Genomic DNA, 22984 nt, shown 5'->3' on the forward strand with positions numbered 1-22984 from the left:
ACTGAGCAGTGTATGGCAACATAACAGTCAATCACATGGTCTTGGGCGGGTCCAGCAATGTGGCAGGAACATGGATAAGGCCGCATGATGGACAAACAGATGAGAGAGTAGGGACTGACAAACACAGTGACACTAAAAGAAACACATGGCAGCATGAACAGATCAGAAACAGGCAGATATATGGAGAGGTCAGAGCTCTGTGACAGCAGGCAAGAGGCCAGGGCAACCACACTCACCCTCCATGCTCGTTAGCATGGGCCACACAAGCATCTAGCTGGAAGCTCCAGGCACAGACAGGGTCTTGGGCCAGGATGCACTCTGAGCAGCTCTGGAGACGTCCACAGTTGGTTGTGTTCACTTGTGTTACCTCAGTACGGGAGCCAACCAGGAGCCAGCTCTAGAGAAAGTGAGTAAAAAAGAGGACTATGCTGCATCTCCCAGACTTCTGGGTCACAAGCTAGCTCAGATGTCTCCCCACCAGACTCCCCGAAATCTATGACTCACTTGACACAATTTCAAATTCTCAACTGGCTGTGGATCTCGGAATAAGGCCAGATCCTCAAGGACGCTGAGATTGGCTCCAATCCGCACAGCTCTGTGGAGGTGTCCATCCTCTAGGAAGCAGGCAGAGGGCACGACACAATGACACACTGTACCTGTGCCTGGGACTCTGATACTTCTAAATATACAACCCTCTCTTTGACAAACGCATGTGTGCACAGAATGGGCAATGTACTTGGCTCCTAAACATACCTGTCCCCAGGTAGAGCACATCATACTCTTTCCCTGACAGGCTGGCCACCCTGTGGGCCACAACTCTGAGATAGACTGTATCCATAGTGACCAGCAGGGAGTGGCCATCAGCTGGAAGCACTGCCCTGTATATGAGGGGGTGATCCCGGATGAAGGTGAGCACACGGTCAGGCAGGAAGATTGATGAGTTAAACTGCTGGTATTTCGGGTTATTAGCGATGCACTAGAGAAAAAACAGTACAGGTGACAACGTTTTCCAGGGGCCCGGAAGTATCCGTGATGCTTACTTGGGCTCTTGCTCTGATGAGGCGATTCTGGCATGGGGTGAAGAGCTGCCCCAGACCTCTTACCTCTCCAGGTCTAGGCTGGGGTACCTCACTATCCATGACAGGCTGTCCCTTGTTGCAGTCATCTCTCAGCTCTCTGAAGGGTCCATTAAGCACTGTCCGAATGTCTTGTGGTTGGAATGCACAGACAGCTGAGATGGCAGCCCCCTCCCTGGAAGTGACACAGGTTGGAACCAGATATCTGGAGAACACTAGGTAACAACTCACGCCCTGGCAAATGAGATGACCCATAAGAAATGCATAGGAGCCATGCAGCCGGCTCCTGGGAGAAGCCACCCCCTCTGGGGGAGACAGCACTGAAAGGTGCCAGCCCCATGTATCTCCCACCCTGTAATTCTCCTCCACACCACGACCCCCTCACCACTGAAAGAAAAAGATGCCATAAAAGATGGGGGGCCCCACTCTAGTCTCAGGTCGAAGAATAGCCATGTCCTGCAGGACACTAGAGGCCCGGCCATCTTCGGGCCCTGGACACCGCAGGTCAGCCTTCAGAAAGGTCGTCCACTTCTTCTGGAGGACCCTCCGGCCCCCATGGTCCCCCTGGGGTGAAAAGAGCATGGGCGTTTCTCTTTAGAAGACAAACATTGTAGGGAGAATGTGGAGACCAATACAAGTTTCCCCAGACAAGGACAGATGGAGAGACAGACGCATAAAAATGCAATGTAGAGATACAGACAGAGTTAGCAGTAGGAAAGGATACAGGGGTAGACAGGGTCACAATGATGGGGACTAAGTTCATTGTTGCACTTACAAAGTACTATACTCAGTGCTTTCCATACCTTATCTCAGTTAGGCCTCAAAACAACCATTATAGCTAGGCATCATCAATATCCTCATCTATAAGGATGCTAAAGAACCTGCCCCAAGTCACAGAGGCAGGAAGTAGTGGAGAAGAGTCTGGAGACCAGGTCTGTCTATAGTTACCACCTTTAACCTCTACACCTCCTAGGGACACTGTGTCACAGGGTAGTTATGGAGTTAAAGGGGCTAGAGCCCTTTCCCCATACTCTTCAAGCTCCCAGAAATTAAGTCAAGACAGGGAAAATGGAGACAGAGGAGAAATGTAAAGACAGAGAACCAGAGAAGAAAAGACAGAGACCAGGCAGAGCAGGAGACAACAGACAGACAGCTGGGAATGGAGTCTCACCGCACACACACGGGCCACCCGAGGAACTTTAAGGCGCTCGTATGAGTCAAAGGCTCGAGAAGTCTCCGTAAAGAAGAAGTAGATTTCCTTGTCTCCGTCTTCATCTCCCCACTCAGCTGGCCTCAAGGCCACGGCTGCGACAAAGGCCGAAGCTGGGGAGACCTGTGGCCTCAGATACCACAGACTCAGTATGGAGCCACCCAGCCTCCACCCACCCTCTCTGTCCCCACAGTACCCCTCTTCCTCTCCCCACCGTCAAGCCAGTATGCCTCTGTCCGAATCCAATCCTCAGCCTGTCCCTCAGCAAGGCGCATGGCCCTGGAGATAATCGGCTCCGTCCCCAGGTAGTTTCTCACAGTGGCAGCATAGAGAGCACCCCCTGCAGGGAGACAGGGAGGAGATGAGCTGTGAGACCTGCTGAAGGATGCAAAAGGGGCCACAGGCAGAGCAGGGATAAAGCAGAGGTAGGAACTCTCAGGGGCTGAGGGCCCATTAAGTGCAGGGCACTGCTAAGCACAGGAGAGGATTCCCTCATTTAAAATCATCCTGGATATAAAGTGCTCCAGGGCAGAGTTGGGGACCAGTGTTTAGAGGAAAGTGCCAGAATGTTAATGTATATGAAGGGAGAATGAAAGCTGCCCTAGTATCCGGAACAGTGTGGCTCAATGGGTGACCATCGACCCATGAACCAGGAGGTCACAGTTCAACTCCTGAGGAGGGCACTTGCCTGGCTTGGGGGCTTGATCCCCAATACGGCACATACAGGAGGCAGCCAATCAGTGTTTCTCCCTCATCATTGATGCTCTAGCTCTCTCTCCCTCTCTCCCTTCCTCTCTCTGAAACCCATTTATAAAGAAGAAAGCTACCCTTGTGGAAATCAGGCTGTTTGGTTGGTTTGCTTGTGTTGTCTTTGTTTTAGGGATTTCTCTACCTTGTAATATGCTAATTATACTGCTACTCTCCAGGAAGGAGGTTTGCTTTGCAGCAAGTCCCAGTCTTACTTAAGTTCTCCCCCTGTGGTAAATGTCTGAAGGAACTAGCATTCTTTCTGAACATTAGTGGGTGTACACTGCTCTGGAAGTAGTCACAACTTCAGGGAATACTAGCATCATTTGGGGAGTTGATCAAGATACAGATTCCTGGGAGAGAAGGGAGTGGTGCAGCTCTGGGCTGAATGTGAGAGCATTATAGCCACTCGGAGTACCACTGCCAAGGGCTCAGACATGAGCCAGATAAAATGATCTGGGGGAGTAAATGCTCACAATCCCCTCCTCCTCAGATAATTGTGTATCACAGGGGACGGCAGTTCTGGGGAGAACAGAGTGGCATTACTTTATCACTTACTACATACAAGGCACTGTGCCAGGTGTTAAGCACATCAATGCCCCCAGGAACCCACATCTGACTCTGTTTAATCAGGTGGATACCAAGAGGTGGGGATGCACAGACGTGTGCAGGAGCACAGAGGACAGCCCAGCCACATCTGACTGGGTAGCAGTATCTCAGAGGTGACATTTGATCCAGGTCTGAAGAATGAGCATTTGCCAGGTAGAAGGGCTTCAGGCAGGACCATAAACATGTGGGAAGGAGGATGCCATGTCTAGGGTTGTGGGCTACTCCCCAGGCTGAAGTGCTGATGGGATACAGGAGCTGACAGGCAAGCGAGCAGAGGTGCAGTTGGAGGTGCAGAGATGGGCACCCAATTATGATGACTCTGCTCTGCCAAAACCAGGAACATGGGCTTGATCTTACAGGTAACACCAAAACTGCAGAGATTTTCTTGAAGACAGGTGACATAATCAGTTTCAGTTTTTAAGAAGATAATGCTACTTAACAGGCCATTCACACAATGCAGGCAAGAGTGGAGTGCCTGAATTAAGATAGGGGCAGAAGGAATAAAGGGACTGGACTTGGGAGATACTTCTGAGGTAGAGTCCATTAACAAGGTTTGAAAATCAATGGAGTATGAGGTGTGAAAGAATGGAATAAAGTCTAACTCTAAGGTTTTCTTTTTACAAAAGTGATGGCGAACCTATGACAGACGTGTCAAAGGTGACACGCGAACTCATTATTTTGTTTGATTTTTCTTTGTTAAATGGCATTTAAATATATAAAATAAATATCAAAAATATAAGTCTTTGTTTTACTATGGTTGCAAATATCAAAAAATTTCTATATGTGACACGGCACCAGAGTTAATTTAGGGTTTTTCAAAATGCTAACACACCAAGCTCAAAAGGTTCGCCATCACTGGCTTAGAAGATGAATGGTAGTACATGGTGATATTATGAACCAGGAAATAACAGGAGAAGGCCCATAAAGGAGGTGGCTGGAAAAGAAGTGAGCTTAGTTGTTGGACATGCTAAGGTTGAAGAACCTTCAGAACATCTGGTCACAGATATTGGAAGGCAATTAAACAGGAGTCAGGCAGCAGGACCAGGTCAGGCTAACTGGAAGTCATGCTTAAGTCATGATGTAAATGTCATAGACAGGAAAAGCAAGAAGAGAGCCCTAGGACATCACCCTTTAAGAGAAGCTACTGAAGGCAACTCAGAAGATCAAGTCAGAGAGGATGGAGAAGCAAGAGAGGCTGGTGTGCCAGAAGTCGCTGCACAGAAACCCCAGCAGGAGACATAGGGCTCACCCACTTAGAGAAGCCGTAGAGTAGAGCCACTACAGGGAAAATAGCCATGACAGAGCAAAGCTGCATGCCTCAGGCACCAGAAAGATCACCACTATTTTAAAAACGTTATGCAGGGCAAAATAGAGTAAGGAGTCCTCAGAGGGCAACAGTCGAGGGTTAGAAACAGTGGAGGGGAGGGGAGAGGAGGGGAGACTATACTCTCTCTTGTAATTTGTGTTTGTGATAAGAATCCAAGCATGTTGGAGCCAGGGAGTTTTAGGTTTGAACCCTGAATACTTACAGGTAGTATGATCTTGGGCAAATTAACCTTCCTAAACCTCAGGTTCCTCAGAGCAGCGCTGAGGCTTAAATTAGATAAACGCAGAGCCCAGATAGGGCCTGACCCAAGGCTGGCATTCAATACATGTTGGGGATAGCTCCTTATGAACTCTCAAGGGGCCATGTGCTTCAATTGTTGCTTGAGGTGGAAGGATTATAAAATGGATTTATTTCCTTGCAGTGGTTTCAGGAGGGAGAAACCAGGTTTGGGGCACAAGTCCTGGCACCAAATGGAGCAGCAAATAAGCCAGTCCTCTGTATTTCCAAGGGGAAATAAAAGTTGATAAAGAAGTCAAAGTTGGAATGAAAATTTCCCTAAGAGTGTTGTAAATAAAACACTCTAAAACCAAAAATCTGGTAGAAGTTGTGTCATGGATAACCTGAGAATGAAGGGAGATGTTGTGGAGACAGTTATAAATATGTTGGCAGCATGGTTTGGGGTACATGTGTGTGTAAACAATCATGAGTATTCTGCAAACAGTAATGCACCTATGTTAACCATGCAAGGACCCAATGATAGGTAAAGGTAAAGGGTCCCAAACTTTCTAACAGATCATCAAGGGTACTCAGCAACTCTGGAGCCTAGATTGCTGAGGAGCACACTCAGGATGGGATAGCAGAGGATCACTGACACTAAGGGACTACAAAAGGGATCAGACACTTTTGGAGGAAATAGCAGGGTTTCAAGTGTACCAAGGAACTTGCAACCGTGTTTCAAACACAGAGAAAGAACAGCGACCATCAGTTAATGAGGGCAAGAATCTTATCCTAGATTTTCTGGGACAGTCTCACTTCCAAGTATTTTGTTGAACTGTCCATATAATACAATATTCCTGAATGTGCAGTTTTTGGTGGATTAGTACTGAATAAATCAAGTCAGTAGACATTAAAATATACATTTGCTACTGGCAAAAGATGATGTGCCAAAGAGAAAGATGCCCACAGTGTTGAGTTTAGGGAACAAGCTGGTTAGAACAAAACACTGGGTACAATTCAACCTGACGTTTAAAGATACGTATACATGTCTGCAGATGTAGCAACGATTGTTGAAGGAGCTATAGCTCTACAGTGTTAATGAAGTTTGTTTCTTTTTTAAAAAATATATTTTATTGATTTCTACAGAGAGGAAGGGAGAGGGACAGAGAGTCAAAAACGTCGACGAGAGAGAAACATCGACCAGCTGCCTCCTGCACACCCCCCACTGGGGATGTGCCCGCCACCAAGGTACATGCCCTTGACTGGAATCGAACCTGGGCCCCTTCAGTCTGCAGGCCGACGCTCCATCCACTGAGCCAAACCCGTGTGGCGAAGTTTATTTCTGACTAATGAAATTATAAGTGATTTTCATTTTCTCTTGTATAGTTCTTGTGTTCATTGAATGGTTTTTATAGTTAGCATCATTTAATTTTGTAATCCAAAAAATGGAGATATTTTCATTATGGTAATACAAAAAAAAAAAAGATTGAAAGTTGCAAAAGATGGAGAATCACAATTATTTGTGGAAGTCAATCCACATCTCTACCTGCCCAGACCTAAGCCTGTGAGCACAGGCTTCCCAGATGTGTTAGAACATAAAACTGATAGACTAGGGTAAGTGTCATGGCAATGAATATTTCACCCCCCTGGGGTTTCAAGTTTTCACTTTCTTATCAAAATGCTCACCTTTAGAGATTTACAATAGGAATTATCATTCATTAGCTTTAAAACAATTTTAAACAGCCCTAGCTGGCTCAGCTCAGTAGATAGAACATCGGCTTGTGAACTGAAGAGTACCAGGTTTGATCACAGTCAAGGGCACATGCCCTGGTTGCAGGCTTGAAACCCAGTAAGGGACGTGCAGGAAGCAGCCAGTCGATGATTCTCTCTCATCGTTGATGTTTCTATCCCTCTCTCCCTCTCCCTTCCTCTCTGAAATCAATAAAAATATATTTTAAAAACAAAAGGATTTTAAACATAACCTGGTTTTCCTTCCTCCACTTCCTTTTCTTCTCATGATCAGAACTTTGCAGGTTAAACAGCTGCTACCCTAATAATCTGCATTTCCTTATCTAAGGATTGGGGCAGCTAGATAATTTTTTTAAAAAACACAGTCTATTATCAGGCCATAATTAGGTAGTTGGAGATGTGGCAATTACCTTTTCCTCTGTTGACCTGACCGTATAGCTGTCCTGTTTCAGTGTGTGAATGCTAGTCTTGGGGCAGATACACCTGGATTTAAAAAGGGGGGCTGGCAGCACCCAGTGCATCTGGAACGTTTGCAGTATTCCTTGGCAGATACAATAACACAAGATGCAATGAGACCAAAAGAAAATGATATAAACTCAGGACAGGTTCCTAAAGAGAAAGAGCAAAGCTCCCTCCCTCTGCTCTTCCTGATAAAACCCCCTCTTTTTTTTTTTTTTTAATAGGATGTGATAGGAAGACCAGAGATGATTGCTATCTCTAGCTTAGGTACCTGGGTGGGTAAGCACTCAGCAGAGGGGACACTGATGAAGGAGCAGGTTTGGGGTGGTGAGTGAAGATAATGAGCTTTGGGACTTGCTGAGTGAGAATTCTATGGGAAATTCAAATGGAGATGTCTGGAAGGTAGTTGGAAGTGTGGTCAGTAGCTCCAGATAAGGTCTGGGAGGCATCAGAAGGCAGTGAAAACAGAATCCACAGGGCTGGTTGAGTTCATAACCACACAGAATGAGAAAAGAAGAGGATCCTGCATGGAAATCTAATGAGCCCCAACATTGATGAGCAGAAGACAAAGACCCTACAAAGGAGATTGGGAAGAAACTGCTTATGTTTTAGGCCAGGGGTGGGCAACCTTTTTGTGAGTGCCTGCCAAAATCAGCAAAATCTGACTCAAAATTCTTCTGCATGCCAACCCTAATTTTTTGAGAACATGTTACGCCTACTTGATATCTCTTAAGGTGTACGTATGTGAAGAACCTTGAAGAAATAAAAATTCATTCGAGTGACAAAAACACAGTATATGATGATGAAAAATACATTTAATTTTTAATTTATACATGTACACTGATCATCTGACAGAAAACTTTATGACTCCATTTGATATTATCAGTGGGACTTTTGCTGCTGCATCACTGATGACAGAGATTTTACATCAGTTTTATATTTCGTGACCTTCAGAGATATGCACGAGCTACTACTTTCATCTGTCAGGCTACTCCTATTATGAGACTTAACAAAATTCATCACTGAGAACAAAGATTCACAACCGTATGTGGATGAAAACATGGAGAGTAACACTGTTGCAAAATTTTGTAAACAGAAAAAATTTTCTGGAATGGCATTCCAAGTCCTCAATAGTTCGTTTTCAACACTTCTCTCTGGTACTCCTGTCTAATCGCTTTTTTTCAATGCTTTCCAAGTAAACTCTTAGGTCAACAAATTTCTGCTTCCAAATTGAGCTACTCTGAAATTCAATCAACTGCATTTCAAAGTCAGCCATGTCTATCCATGAAAACATTTGTAAGTTTAGTTCCTCCAGTTTCATGCTGTCTGGAAACTTCATGAATTTTGCTGTCTCTTCCAGTTCTCTGAATTTCGCAAATCTTGAGAAGAACTGCTCAATAGTTGACTCGATGATGTTTAAAAACAGCTTTTGAAGGCTTTGACAGTCTGTTCTGTCATCTTTTGGGAGGTCTTTGATGTGCCTCTTGAGGTTTGGGAAATATCTAAATCTCTCACCATCCACATCCCTCTTGAAGACTTCCAGTTTCTTTTCAAAAGACTTTATGTAACCAAACATCACATCAAGTGTTTTGCCAGTTCCTTGTAATTTAACTATTAAGTCATTCAACTGTTCACAAAAATTGTAAAAGGAAGATTATAAGAGAAGGTTTCGCATGCCAGCAAAAGTTACTGGCGTGCCATCATTAGCACACGTGCCAGGGGTTGCCCACCCCTGTTTTAGGCTAATGTGAATGTTACTGTCAAAATATTTTACAATATTTCCAAATCTGAACAGTGCAAATACAGACACTGAGATCATTTTGTTAATTTTATCTAACTGCAGTATACATAAATGTCATATTTGAAGACATGATTTTGGAGGCTTTTCACAAAAGAAAAAGAAGTACTAATAAACAAATGAAAAGTTCTTCAGTCTCACTAAGAGAGATGTAAGTAAAAAATACATCAAATTAGCCTTTGGAGAAAGTCACTGTTTTATGGTTTATTACATATATCACTTGGGACTGAAAAGGATGCAGTGAGACAGGCCCTCTCACCACAGTTGGTTGAACTAAATAGAAAAGAATTTAGATAAACCTATTGAGCACCATAAAAATCTTTACACCCTTTGGCCGTGGAAGTCTACTTTTTGGATTTACTCATATGCAATTAATGACATTTATGTGAAGAATTTATGTAAAAAGATGTATTCTACAGTATTATTCATAAAAACAATAGTTTTTAAATCTGAATGTATAATTTTATAGGAATAATTAAATTGTGCTATGCAATATTTATATGATGGAATAAATGTTATGTAGTCTCTAGAAATCAGGTTTTCAATAATTAATTTCTAGAATAAGAAAATGTTTAGTATACAAAACTAAGTGAAATATGCATAATAATTCCAATTTATTATAAATACACACACAGACAGACACTAAAAAATTAGTCTTAAGATAATAGTAGTTACCTGGTTATCATTGAATTGCAAATAAATCTTCCACTTTCTTCTTTAACATTTCTACATTTTCTCAATTTTCTACAATGCACATTGTAAGTTTTATAATTTAAAATGTTATTTTATTAAATTCTATTAATAAATATTATAGTCTAATAATATTTTCATTACTAAAACTTTTTATTTCAAAATACCTCTATTATCTTTAAGGACATTTTTATATCTCATAACTAGGAATTTTGGTTCTAGTTCCTACCTAATGTTGGTACTATTTCTATTTCACTGTTTTCAAAACAGAGGATAACAAGGCATAATGGATCAACATTGAAAGTTCCGACTAAATACTGGCACCTATTAAGATCAAGGAAAATTTTAAATTGTAACCCTATAAAGTTTTGAACTTGACAGAAAAATTTATATTGGTATTGACTATGACATGGAAATGAGACAGAAAGAGACATGGAGGTTGTATGTTAACTCTCTGAAGCTAGTCATTCTAAACTCTTAGAAAGTGATTTCTGATCACTTCCATCAATTATCAGATGAAAGCCAACATCATTATCTGGAAAAAAAGACAACTTCATTATTTGGAAAAAAACTTGAAACCTTTTTGAAAATGTTACTCCTTTTTGAAATTTTTCTTTTTTCTTTTTTTTTTTTAAATATATTTTATTGATTTTTTACAGAGAGGAAGGGAGAGAGATAGAGAGTTAGAAACATCGATGAGAGAGAAACATCGACCAGCTGCCTCCTGCACATCTCCCACTGGGGATGTGCCCGCAACCCAGGTACATGCCCTTGACCGGAATCGAACCTGGGACCTTTCAGTCCACAGGCCGACGCTCTATCCACTGAGCCAAACTGGTTTCGGCTTGAAATTTTTCTTTATCATGCAATGATCTCCTTTAAGAAATCTGTGCCCTTGAACCACATGCTAATGCAAATTCACTTGCTGACTGGAACACTGAGAAACTACAAGCAGAAGGTTGAATGTACTTTAAGTTTACTGCTTGAAAAAAAGAAAGTATGTAAAATGATTATCTTAGATTGTTGCAACAGAGACATCATGTTTTTGATAAGCAATTATGTAGAATCAAGACACATTCACAGGCCTGGCTGGTGTAGCTCAATTGATTGAGCACCATCCCATGTACCAAATGGTCTCCGGTTTGATTCCCAGTCAGGGCACATGCCTGGGGTTGCAGGCTTAATCCCCAGCAGGTGATTGATGTTTTTCTCTCATGTTGATGTTTCTCTCCCTCTTCCTTTCTTTCTCCCCAAAAATCAATCTAAAATATTTTAAGATATTTACAAATGGGAAATATCTGTAATACTCTCAACAATAAAATAAATTGTTTCTTAAAAAAGAGACATTCACAACCACTATCTTTCTTAATGTTCCCAATGACTGGCTCAGAATATTGCCACACATGCTTGATTAAAAGTCAAGAAAAATAAACCATCAATTAAATATTTCATTCAAATATGTTTGAGTATAAAAAAGGTCTCATCAATATCAACTATAGATGAATGATAGAAATGGCAACCCAAATATTGTATTTATTATATATATATATATATATACATTTATGTTCACTTTCAAAACATTTATTTCTTTTCAGAAAAATAAGTCCTTAATTATCTCACTAAAATTTTTTTAATTTGTATAGTTTTTATGACTTTTCCTATGAAGTCCTAAATAAGAAAAAATTTATTGTTAGATATTACTTTAAAATTTTTTCATAAAATATTATGCAAAAGTATAGATAAAAATTAACTTTAGCCATAACCAGTTTGGCTCAGTGGATAGAGTGTCAGCCTGCGGACTAAAGGGTCCCAGGTTTGATTCTGGTCAAGGGCATGTAACGTGGTTGCGGGCACATCCCCAGTAGGGGGTGTGCAGGAGGCAGCTGATCAATGCCTCTCTCTCATCGAAGTTTCTGGCTCTCTAACCCTCTCCCTTCCTTTCTGTAAAAAAATAAATAAAATACATTTTTTTTAAAAAGAATTAACTTTATAACAAAGTTCACAGCTAAAGTCAGTGGAAAAAGAATATGATGAATGAGTCAACTGACTAGCTAGTTGGGAAAAATTAATTTAGATTTCCATCTGATGCCATTCATTAAAATAAGTTTTAAAAAAATCAAAATGTTAAGTGCTTGGGGAAAAAATTTAAGAAAAAAGCTTTTATCTGCTATTTAACTGAAGAAGGACTTTGCTTAAAAAATGTAATAAGAAAGGAAAATATGTAGATTTAAACCTTAATATCCTACCTGGTAATTGACCCAAGAAAGTAAGCAGAGGATTTCTAAGAGAAGAAATAAAAATGGTACTAAAACATGAAAAAAGTTCAACTTCACTAATATTCAAAAAAATACAAATTAAAACAAGGTACTATTTTTAGTCTCAACAATCTCTTTTTCCTTTTTTTAGACTAGTTTATTGGTTTTGAGAGGGGAGAGAGAGAGAGAGAGAGAGAGAGAGAGAGAGAGAGAGAGAGAGAAACATCAATGTGAGAGCACATTGATTGCCTCCAGCACAACCCCACCTGATATCCAGCCTGCAACCGAGGCATGTGCCCTTCACCACAAATCCAATTCATAACCTCCTGGTGCACAGGATAACACCCAACCAACTGAGCCACATCAGTCAGGACTCAAAGATCTTTTATTTTTTTTTCCAATATATTTTATTGATTTTTTACAGAGAGGAGGGGAGAGGGATAGAGAGTTAGAAACAACGATGAAAGAGAAACATCAATTCAGCTGCCTCCTGCACACCCCCCATTGGGTATGTGCCCACAACCAAGGTACATGCCCTTGACCGGAATCAAACCTGGGACCCTTGAGTCTGCAGGCCAACGCTATATCCACTGAGCCAAACCGGTTAGGGCTCAAAGATCTTTTAAAGTGACAACAATATATTTTGGTAAAATTTATGTGAGAAAAAAAGCACTCTTGTTTACTGCTGATTTAGGCTGTAAATTGGTACACTCTTTCTAAAAACCCAATTAATAACAGATAATGAGCCATAAAATGCTCACACCTTTGATATAGTAATCTCTTTCCAGAAATCTTAAGGAGACAATCTGAAATAAGGACAAATATTTATACACAAAAATGTTCATTACAGAATTAATGGATAATAGCAAACACTTAAACGAAATAAAATTAATTTATAGAAATTATTTGGAGTTGCTTCATTAAATTACTGTATGCTTATAGGATGAGTAATAGCATGATGTCATTAAAAATTCTCTTTACAAAGAATTTTTAAATTATACAAAAATGCCTATGATATAAAGTTACATAACAGAATTCAAAATTATACCCATGTAGCATGACATTTAAAAGTTTTATAATATGCAAAAACATAAAATATCTACTAAGCCGCTTGTTTAACACTATCATGAGAAAATGGCTAGATCCTCACTGAATTTGGAGGGAGCATGTGAACTCCTCTAATTTAAAATACATGCTGTGTGGGGCACAAACAATTCACTTTGTGCCTACCGAAGAATTAAGCCGTCACTCTCCAGAAAAGATTTATACATAAACTGTGAAAGAACCACTCAACACTTGAGCAACTGTATATGGCTTGTTCAAGGAAAGTTAACAGCAGAAACTTACAAAATAGTCATTACTGACTCCTCTGAGCTACAAAGGACTGGCCAGTAAAATATGCGCTTGCATACACATTACAACAGGCTAAAAGGAAATATCTTAAAATATTACCAGTGGTTTTCTGAGTAGATACCCTAGACCTTTGCTAATATATTAGCCACTCTACACATGTGACTACTTACATTTAAACTGAAATTAAACACAACCAAAAACCCTTCCCTTTAGTGGTACTAGTCATATCTCAAGAGCTCAATAGCCACATGTAGCTAGTGGCTACTTTAGGACAGCAAAGATACAGAGCATTCCTATCATCACAAAAATTCGTTTGAACAGTTCTGTTCTAGAAGACTTCATATGTTCTTTATACTTTTTCCAAGTGTATTACAATATGCATTGTAGCAGAGTCCTCTTATGAACAGAAATAAAATGGCGGGGGGTGGGGAGGAGGAATGAGGTTGGCAGAGGAAACACATTAGAGGTGCAGAGAACATATTCTCTAGAGAGAACCCAGGGAAATAGTACTCTGGAGAAAAGCAGGACACAGGCATGCTGGGGAGAATAGGAAAGGCTAGAAAGAGACATGGGAATAATAGACATTCCGAGGAAACGAAAGGACACAGAAATTCCAACAGCAGGGGTGGAGAAGGCAGCAATTATAGCAAGAAGTCACAGGTTCTTATCTCTCCCACTTACCAGCCATTACAGCTGCTGATCGCTGAGCTGGTCCAAAAGGACATTTCCCCCGGCCACTCTCAATTCTTTCAACCTGCTGGAAACTGGACACGGCCTACAGACCAGAAGGGGGCAATTGGTTTAGGAGTCATAGGGTTCATGAAGAAGATCACAAAGATGTTCAGATGAAGGAAAAGCCCAATTCCCATTCCTCTGCTACCATCCCCATATTCCCAGTCTGTTACTCCTGATTCCCCTGCCCAATCCTGCATTTCCCATCTCTGCCATCCCTTTTTCATCAGTTTATTCTTCTTCCTTCAATCCCCTAATACCCAACCACTACATGCTCTAATGAAGGAGCCCCTCAGATGGCCCTAGATGACACGGAGAGGCTAAACGGGAGATCTTTCCTCAGAAATGCTGAATGGTAGGGTTTGCAACTGGCTGGAGAATGTGCTACAAAACAAGGAGGACAAAAGCAGGCCTGCTGAAGTCTGAAGCCCTTCAGAAGATTAAAGAAGAGACTGATACAGGACCATCTGAAGCCCAGGAATCTAAAGAGAAGGGCCATCCTTTCCCCACACCCACCCCAAGGATAAAAGATAGCACCAGAGCCAAGGATACAGAGAAGAGGGAAGAGAATCTCCTTCAGCTCAGGTCAGAATTTGAGGATTTGCAAATTTAATGCCTTCCTCATCCAGAGACTCCAAGAGGCATGACCTGGGTGTGGGCGAAGGGTGTAAGAGCCAGCCAGAGTTACCTTAGCTAGGCATCATACACTAAGAGAGGCTTCAAGATAACTAAAAATAGAAATCAGGGATGATTTCAACCTAGGACTAACAGGAAATGTTAACCGTGGCTGGTTGGGAATCAATGTTATGGCATGGAAGTGTCAGGATATCTCTGGCTCACAAACCAGTGTGCACAGATGGTGTTGCTGGAGCCTAACAACCTGGACGGTAGTTGGAGCTGCAATGCAGATATATGTCCCCTGAGTATAAGTACACTCCTGGCCCATGCTGACTGCTTGTGTATTTGCTGTAATTGGCAAACGCTATTTTATTTTATGGAGAGAGACTTGGACAAGGCCTGTTAAAAACAGATGTCATATGAGATTCCCAAATGTGAATACTGGGTCAAAGAGTTTTCTGGAATGGAGGACTAAGCACCTTACCTGTGTGGCAGTGGGAGCATCCTACCCTGAGGGGAAAGATGACAGTTCAGTAAGAGATTACCAAGTTGTGTGGGCACTTTAGGGACATGGTTAAAACCTGCTATGTCCCCTCTAACCATAACTATGGCAGTAACCCCTTTTCTGCCACACTGCCTACCATCATCCTCAATTTACTCTACATATCCACCCCAGAATAATATTCCTACTCTATCAGTCACTGATTTGACTAATTTTTGAGCAAGAGAATGACAAAATGGCTCACCATTGCCTGGGGTAGAAATTCTTTAGCCCAAATTACTTATTCCCTAATACTTCTTAAAAGGAACTCTTTCTTCTAACCAAACCTGGATCACCTGTTATTAATAGAAAACAAATTATGTTTTCCCGTCTCTATGCCTGAAACTACTCCCTAACATTTCACCAAGGACAGAAAAGATGAGCCTTTTCTCAATTCTCATTCTCTTTAATATTTAGTTACTTTGTGCTACCTTTGATTCACTCCCCTCCTTGAAATATTTTATTTCTTGACTTTCTTCAAATTATACCTTCCTAGAGTCCCTCCTCCTATAAAGTTGTTGTTTCTCTATCTCCTCTGGTTGTTTCTCTTCTTTTTTTTTAATTAAATCTTTATTGTTCAGATTATTACATTTATTCCTCTTTTTCCCCCCCCATAACTCCCCTCCTCCCAGTTCCCGCCCCACCATCCGCCCTCACTCCCCACCCACTGTCCTCATCCATAGGTGCACGATTTTTGTCCGGTCTCTTCCTACATCTCCCACACCCCTTTCCCCCCCAAGAATAGTCAGTCCATTCCCTTTCTATGTCCCTGATTCTATTATAATCAACAGTTCATTCTGTTCATCAGATTATTTATTCACTTGATTCTTAGATTCACTTGTTGATAGATGCATATTTGTTGTTCATAATTTGTATCTTTACCTTTTTCTTCCTCTTCCTCTTCTTAAAGGATACCTTTCAGCATTTCATATAATCCTGGTTTGGTGGTGGTGAACTCCTTTAGCTTTTCCTTATCTGTGAAGCTCTTCATCTGACCTTCAATTCTGAATGATAGCTTTGCTGGATAAAGTAATCTTGGTTGTAGGTTCTTGGTATTCATCACTTTGAATATTTCTTGCCATTCCCTTCTGGCCTGCAAAGTTTCTGTTGAGAAATCAGCTGACAGTCGTATGGGTATTCCCTTGTAGGTAACTGAGTTTCTTTCTCTTGCTGTTTTTAAGATTCTCTCTTTGTCTTTTGCTCTTGGCATTTTAATTATGATGTGTCTTGGTGTGGTCCTCTTTGGATTCCTTTTGTTTGGGGTTCTCCGCGCTTCTTGGACCTGTAAGTCCATTTCTTTCACCAGGTGGGGGGAAGTTTTCTGTCATTATTTCTTCAAATAGGTTTTCAATATCTTGCTCTCTCTCATCTTCTGGCACCCCTATAATTCTGATGTTGGTACGCTTGAAGCTGTCCCAGAGGCTCCTTACACTATCCTCGCATTTTTGGATTCTTTTTTCATTTTGCTTTTCCGGTTGGGTGTTTTTTGCTTCCTCGCATTTCAAATCATTGACTTGATTCTTGCGCTCCTCTGGTCTGCTGTCGGGAGTCTGTATAATATTCGTTATTTCAGTCAGTGTATGCTTAATTTCTAGTTGGTTCCCCAATATAACATCGAGGGTCTCATTAGTTTTCTTGTAGATCTCATTAAGTTTATCGGCGGCTTCTAAACAGTTCTTGAGAGACCTTAAAAGTGTGGTTGTGAACTCTATATCTTCCATTGACAAGTTTGTCCTGTTTCTTTGTCTCCGCATTTTGTTATGCTTCCTTGGTGCACGCCCTAGTGGTCTTTGTTCGCAGTCTTATAGTTAAACCTTGATTGTTGTAGCTAATACCAGGGAGGGTTTGGCCTCCAGACCAAGTGGCTATGAGAATCAGCTGTGTCAGCAGTGAGAGAACTTCTGTCCTCTAGGGAGGTGCTAATCTAGCCTTTGCCTGAGGCTATCCAGCAAATGCCTCTGTGCAGGGCTTGGGCAGGGCGGATCGCACAGGATCAACTGGGTGGGCTGGAGGGAGCAGTTATGGCGGCTCTCAGTCCTGTCCCCAGGGGCTCTGCCTCTCTGAGTCCCAGCACCCGCTGCAAACCTCGGAGAGAAAGCTGCACTCGCTCTGACCGAAGCCAGACAGTCCCGCTTCTCCTGTTTGAGTCTGGGTCCCTAAAGACTCGCCTGTATCTGGAGCTCAGAGTCTGCGACTCCCTCCCGATTGAAAACGCCAACCGCGCCCTCCGACGCCAGCCGGCTCCGCGCACTCCGCACCTCAGAATTTGACTTCAGCATTGCGCCTCCTCTGAGTGTCCTTATGCGTTTCTCTTTCCTCCTAGTTGTAGGACTTCCACTCAGCCAGTGTTCCTGTGGTTCTGGGTGATGTCCGTTCAGTCTTTTAGTTTCACTTTTGAAGTAGTTGTTCAAAGCAGCAAACTCCGGCATTAACCTATGCCGCCATCTTGGTTCTCCTGTTTCTCTTCTTCTTTCTAGCCCAGTGATGGCAAACCTATGACCCGCGTGTCAGAGGTGACACGTGAACTCATTATTTTGGTTGATTTTTCTTTGTTAAATGGCATTTAAATATATAAAATAAATATCAAAAATATAAATCTTTGTTTACTATGGTTGCAAATATCAAAAAACTTCCATATGTGACAAAGCACCAGAGTTACTTTAGGGCTTTTCAAAATGCTGACACGCCGAGCTCAAAAGGTTCGCCATCACTGTTCTAGCCCCTAACTATGAATCCTAAAAAACATATCCTTAGTCCTTTTCACATATACTTTAATTATGATGTCAGCCAGACCTATGCAAATCATTCCCCAAACTCTCCAATCTCAGGTCTTCCAACTCTAGTCCACCTTTGCACTTGACTACTGGACTTCCTCACAGAGATGGCTTATCAGGCCCTTCAAACTCATCAAAACTAGTCCTCTTCCAGTTTCCCCAAACAGAATCATTACGTTATCTAGGTTTATAGCCTTTGAGCAAGTGAGCCTCCTATTAATTAAACAGATTATGATTACTGTAAGGTCAAAATTGCATTTAATAGGGTCTCAAAGGGGCCAGACCACTCTATTACATTCTATCTCTGAAAGTTGAGATTTTTCATTGTATCATCGTGTGAATGAGCATATCAGTTGTGGTGAAGGCAAGTCCCTCGGCTAAAAGACAGAGCTAGGTAGAAAGGCTCTCACTGAGCTGTGGGGCTGGAATCCATCCTTTTGTCTTGGCAAAGGGCCTTTCCTAGGTGGTTGGGGTGGGAGTTGGGGTGGGGAGAGATGGTCCCTGTTACATGAAACAGGTCAAATATCAAAAGAAATTGAAGCCAGGTAAGGTCTTCTGTACTGCAGGTTGGATTAAAGGGTGGGAGTAGTGAAGCAAAGCCAGACAAACTTGGGTTTGAATCTTGGCTCTGCCTCTGCTAGATATATAATATTAGACATGGTACCTAACTTTTCTGAACTTATGTTTCACTGACTGTAAAATGGAAGGAAATAACACCTAAATATTATAATGGGGTGATGAGAATTAAACTCAATCATAAATGTCAAATACCCAGTACCTAGACACCAAGAAGGCGGCATAGGTAAACACCTGAAATTGCTGCCTCCCACAACTTCAAAAATACAACGAAAAGACAAAACGGACATCATCCAGAGCTACAGTAAGGCTGGCTGAATGGAAATTCTACAACTAGACGGAAAGAGAAAAGCACACTGGACTCAGAGGAGGTGCGGAAGATAAATGCAGAGGTACGGAGACTCGAGTGTGCGCAGAAAGGGGCTGGCACCTGAGGACTCGGCTGTCTTTTTGAATTGGGAGGGATTCACAAGCTCCCAACTGCTCTGAACTCCAGTTCCCGGAAGTCTCTGGGGATCCAGGACTCATATGGAGAGAAACTGCACTGTCTGGCAGTGGGCAGAACTCAGAACTTGAGGGCGGCTTTCCCTCTGAGGTGCTTGCAGCAGTTACCGGGACACTGAGATGCCGGGCCCCTTAGGACAGGGCTGAGGATCAGCCATAGCTGATTGCTCCACCCTGTTGATTCCCTGAGAACCCTCCCCACCCAGGCTGCCACAGAGGCTTTTGCATATGAATGCCCTGGCACTTTGCAATCTGAAAATTACCTAAAATACTGCAGCTGGGCCAGACAGACCCAGAACTTCCAAGAAAAGGCCCAAGGACACACAGCAGCTTGCATTGCTTCACAGCTGGGCCTCATCTGGGCATCTCCAAGCCCCCAAAAAGGACGGGGAATCTGCAAATCTCTTCGTAGCTCCTGCTGGATAGCCTCAGGCAGAGACTAAATTAGCAACTGCTTACATCCAAGAGCCAGTGTACCCAGTGGTCAGAGTGGGACCATACAGATTACAACTCCTCAGACACATAAGGGACACACTCAGGAGGCAGACTCAGTGAGCACCAAAGCCCCACTGAAGAAAGTCTTGCCTCAGAAAGGTGTCTTCAGCACAGAAGTTCTCCCACTGCAGACACAGCTGATTCTCACTGCCAATTGGCCTGGAGGTCAATTCCTCCCAGTGATAACTACAGCAATCAAGGCTTAACTACAACAAGACTACAACAAGACTGTGCACAGAGCCCACAAAGGGGTGCACCAAGAGTGTCCACCTCAGGTAATTGGGGAGGCTGAGCCACTGGGCATAATAGGACACCTAGCACACAAAGCCACTCTACCAACACAGGGAAGTATAAAAAATGCGGAGACAAAAAACAGGACACAAATGACAAAAACGGACGAAAGCAAACGACTGGATATAGAGTTCAAAACCACGGTTATAAGGTTTTTCAAGAATTTTCTGGAAACCGCTGATAAATTTAGTGAGACCCTGGAGGATATGAAAAAAGACCAACTAGAAATTAAGCATACACTGACTGAAATAAAGAATAATATACAGAGATCCAACAGCAGAAAAAAGGATCACAAGAATCAAGTCAAAGATCTGAAATACAAAGAAACAAAAAATACCCAACCCGAAAAGAAAAAAGAATGCAAAAATATGAAGATAGTGTAAGGAGCCTCTGGGACAACTTCAAGCATACCAACATCCGAAATATGGGGGTGCCAGAATAAGAGAGAGGGCAAGATATTGAAAAACTATTTGAAGAAATAATGACAGAAAACTTCCCCTACCTGGTGAAAGAAATAGACTTACAAGTCCAGGAAGTGCAGAGAACCCCAAACAAAAGGAATCCAAAGAGGACCACACCAAGATACATCATAATTAAAATGCCAAGCTGAAACCGGTTTGGCTCAGTGGATAGAGCGTCGGCCTGCGGACTGAAAGGTCCCAGGTTCGATTCCGGTCAAGGGCATGTACCTGGGTTGTGGGCACATCCCCAGTGGGGGATGTGCAGGAGGTGGCTGGTCAATGTTTCTCTCTCATCGATGTTTCTGACTCTCTATCTCTCTCCCTTCCTCTCTGTAAAAAATCAATAAAATATATAACAAAAAAATTTTTTTAAAAATAAAAATAAATAAAATGCCAAGAGCAAAAGACAAAGAGAGAATCTTAAAAGCAGCAAGAGAAAAAAAGTCAGTTACCTACAAGGGAGTAACCCATACGACTGTCAGCTGAATTCTCAACAGAAACTATGCAGGCCAGAAGAGAGTGGCAACAAATATTCAAAGTGATGAATAGCAAGAACCTACAACCAAGATAATTTATCCAACAAAGCTATCATTCAGAATTGAAGGTCAGATAAAGAGCTTCACAGATAATAAAAAACTAAGGAGTTCATCACCACCAAACCAGGATTATATGAAATGCTGAAAGGTATTCTTTAAGAAGAGGAAGAAGAAAAAGGTAAAGATAAAAATTATGAACAGCAAATACATATCTATAAACAATTGAATAAAAAATCTGATGAACAGAGTAAACTGGTGAATATAATAGAACCAGAGGCATGGAAAGGGAGTGGACTGACAATTCCTGGGGGAAAGGGGTACAGGGATGCAGGAAGAGACAGGACAAAAATCATGCAACTATGGATGAGGACAGTGGGAAGGGTAAGGGAGGAGGGTGGGGTGGGAACTGGGTGGAGGAGAGCTATGGGGGGGAAAAAAGAGGAACAACTATAATAATCTGAACAATAAAGATTTAATTTTAAAAAAAAACACACACACACACAAAAAAACAAATACCCAGTACCAAGTCTAGGATAAAGCAGATACTCAATACAATGTGAAGTCTTGTTGTAATGTAAGTCTAACATTTTTCTCTGTTAAATGCTGGAGTTCCCTCAACAAAACAAATTAAAACATTGACCTCCAAAAGCTAATGAGCTATCACTGAAGGGCAGCACTCCACGTTGCTGGAACTGATCGGTCCAGTGCTTGAACTTCCTTTTGTAAGAACCTTCATTTCTCTGAGCAAGCTGTTGTGTGTGGAGCAGCTAGCTAGTTAAAGCTCTTGGAAAATAGTTATGAATAGTCTCAAAGTCATCAGTCTGGATCATGGGAATCTCAGAATTAAGAATAAGGCAAGAACTTACTCAAGCAGATAGGCATGGGCAGATAGGATAAGACAGGCAGATAAAAGCAGAAGAGAGCATCCAGAAAGTCTAGAGGGCAATCTTGGTATGTGGTATGAAGGGTTAACACAGCTGATCTTTCTGTGCCCTATATTCTCCTAAAACAAGCCTGGACAAAACGACAGTCCTTCATTTCATAAGCCTGCTAGATAGAAGGTACAGAAAAAGAGCTGAAAGTCATGGGGCTGCAGATCACAGACCCCTGATTTTGCTCTGGGTGCTGATGTTCCTTGAGAGTGGCCAGGGTTCCAAGTCACGTCAATCCTGAGAGGTATGTCCAGAGCATTTTTCTGTCTGGATACCTAACAACCATTAGGGTCCCACCTCCAAGAGCCAAGGAAGAATAGAAGACCCTGGGAGATTAGCTTGGAGTAAGTCTATTTTCTGTAAGCCATGGTTGATATTCATACCCATGGGCTCCCTGAGCCTGCACAGACTCAAAAAGGACAAATATGGCAATGACAATTCTACTGCTACTTTGTGAGTTTTGTGAGGACTATAGGAAAACCATGGACTCAATATTACCTGATAAAATATAGAGATTTTCAATACCACCTGCCCTAGGAAACCTTCCCAGGATGACAAGATGAGGGAGCTATCCACACCCACCAGGGAGTCTATCATCTGCATTATGAAAAGGACAGGGCATATGTCCAAGGACAGCCCACAGGGACTGGCTATATATCGAGTATATACAATTATAATACTGTCCCAAAATTCACGCAAGAAGTAATTTTGATAGAAAACATAGGTTTGTAATTAAAAATTGTAAATTGTTTATTGATTCATAAGGTATACAGTGTAGGTTTATGTATGGAATAGGACATCAGGTAAATGGCCTCCACGGCTTTGCTGGCACATACGCAAAGCCATGGTCTTCTTTGGTCTTCATTGTCCCTGCTCCTGGGCCATATTTGGTACTTGGTCATGCTTATCAAATTAAAGGGATTTAAATCAATGGGCAACAGATATTAGGATCTAATTCAATAAACCAAGTAAAATATGGCTTTTATTTTTTGTTGTTATTGTTGTTAATGCTCACCCAAAATTCAAATCATGTGT

At 42.0% G+C, this 22984-nt stretch overlaps 1 protein-coding gene across 1 annotated transcript in view; it reads right to left on the bottom strand.

Annotated features, from left to right (window-relative positions):
* The window catches only part of LOC132213167 (semaphorin-4F-like), a 40429-nt gene that overhangs the window by 12192 nt on the left and 5253 nt on the right, over positions 1–22984 (bottom strand). Inside the window, 8 exon segments of the mRNA XM_059659331.1 lie at positions 237–397; positions 505–614; positions 754–976; positions 1104–1251; positions 1462–1640; positions 2248–2399; positions 2501–2626; positions 14171–14264. Coding sequence (XP_059515314.1) covers positions 237–397; positions 505–614; positions 754–976; positions 1104–1251; positions 1462–1640; positions 2248–2399; positions 2501–2626; positions 14171–14264 — 1193 coding nt within the window.

Source organism: Myotis daubentonii, chromosome 12 (assembly GCF_963259705.1).
Source record: "Myotis daubentonii chromosome 12, mMyoDau2.1, whole genome shotgun sequence".
Classification (NCBI taxonomy): domain Eukaryota; kingdom Metazoa; phylum Chordata; class Mammalia; order Chiroptera; family Vespertilionidae; genus Myotis; species Myotis daubentonii.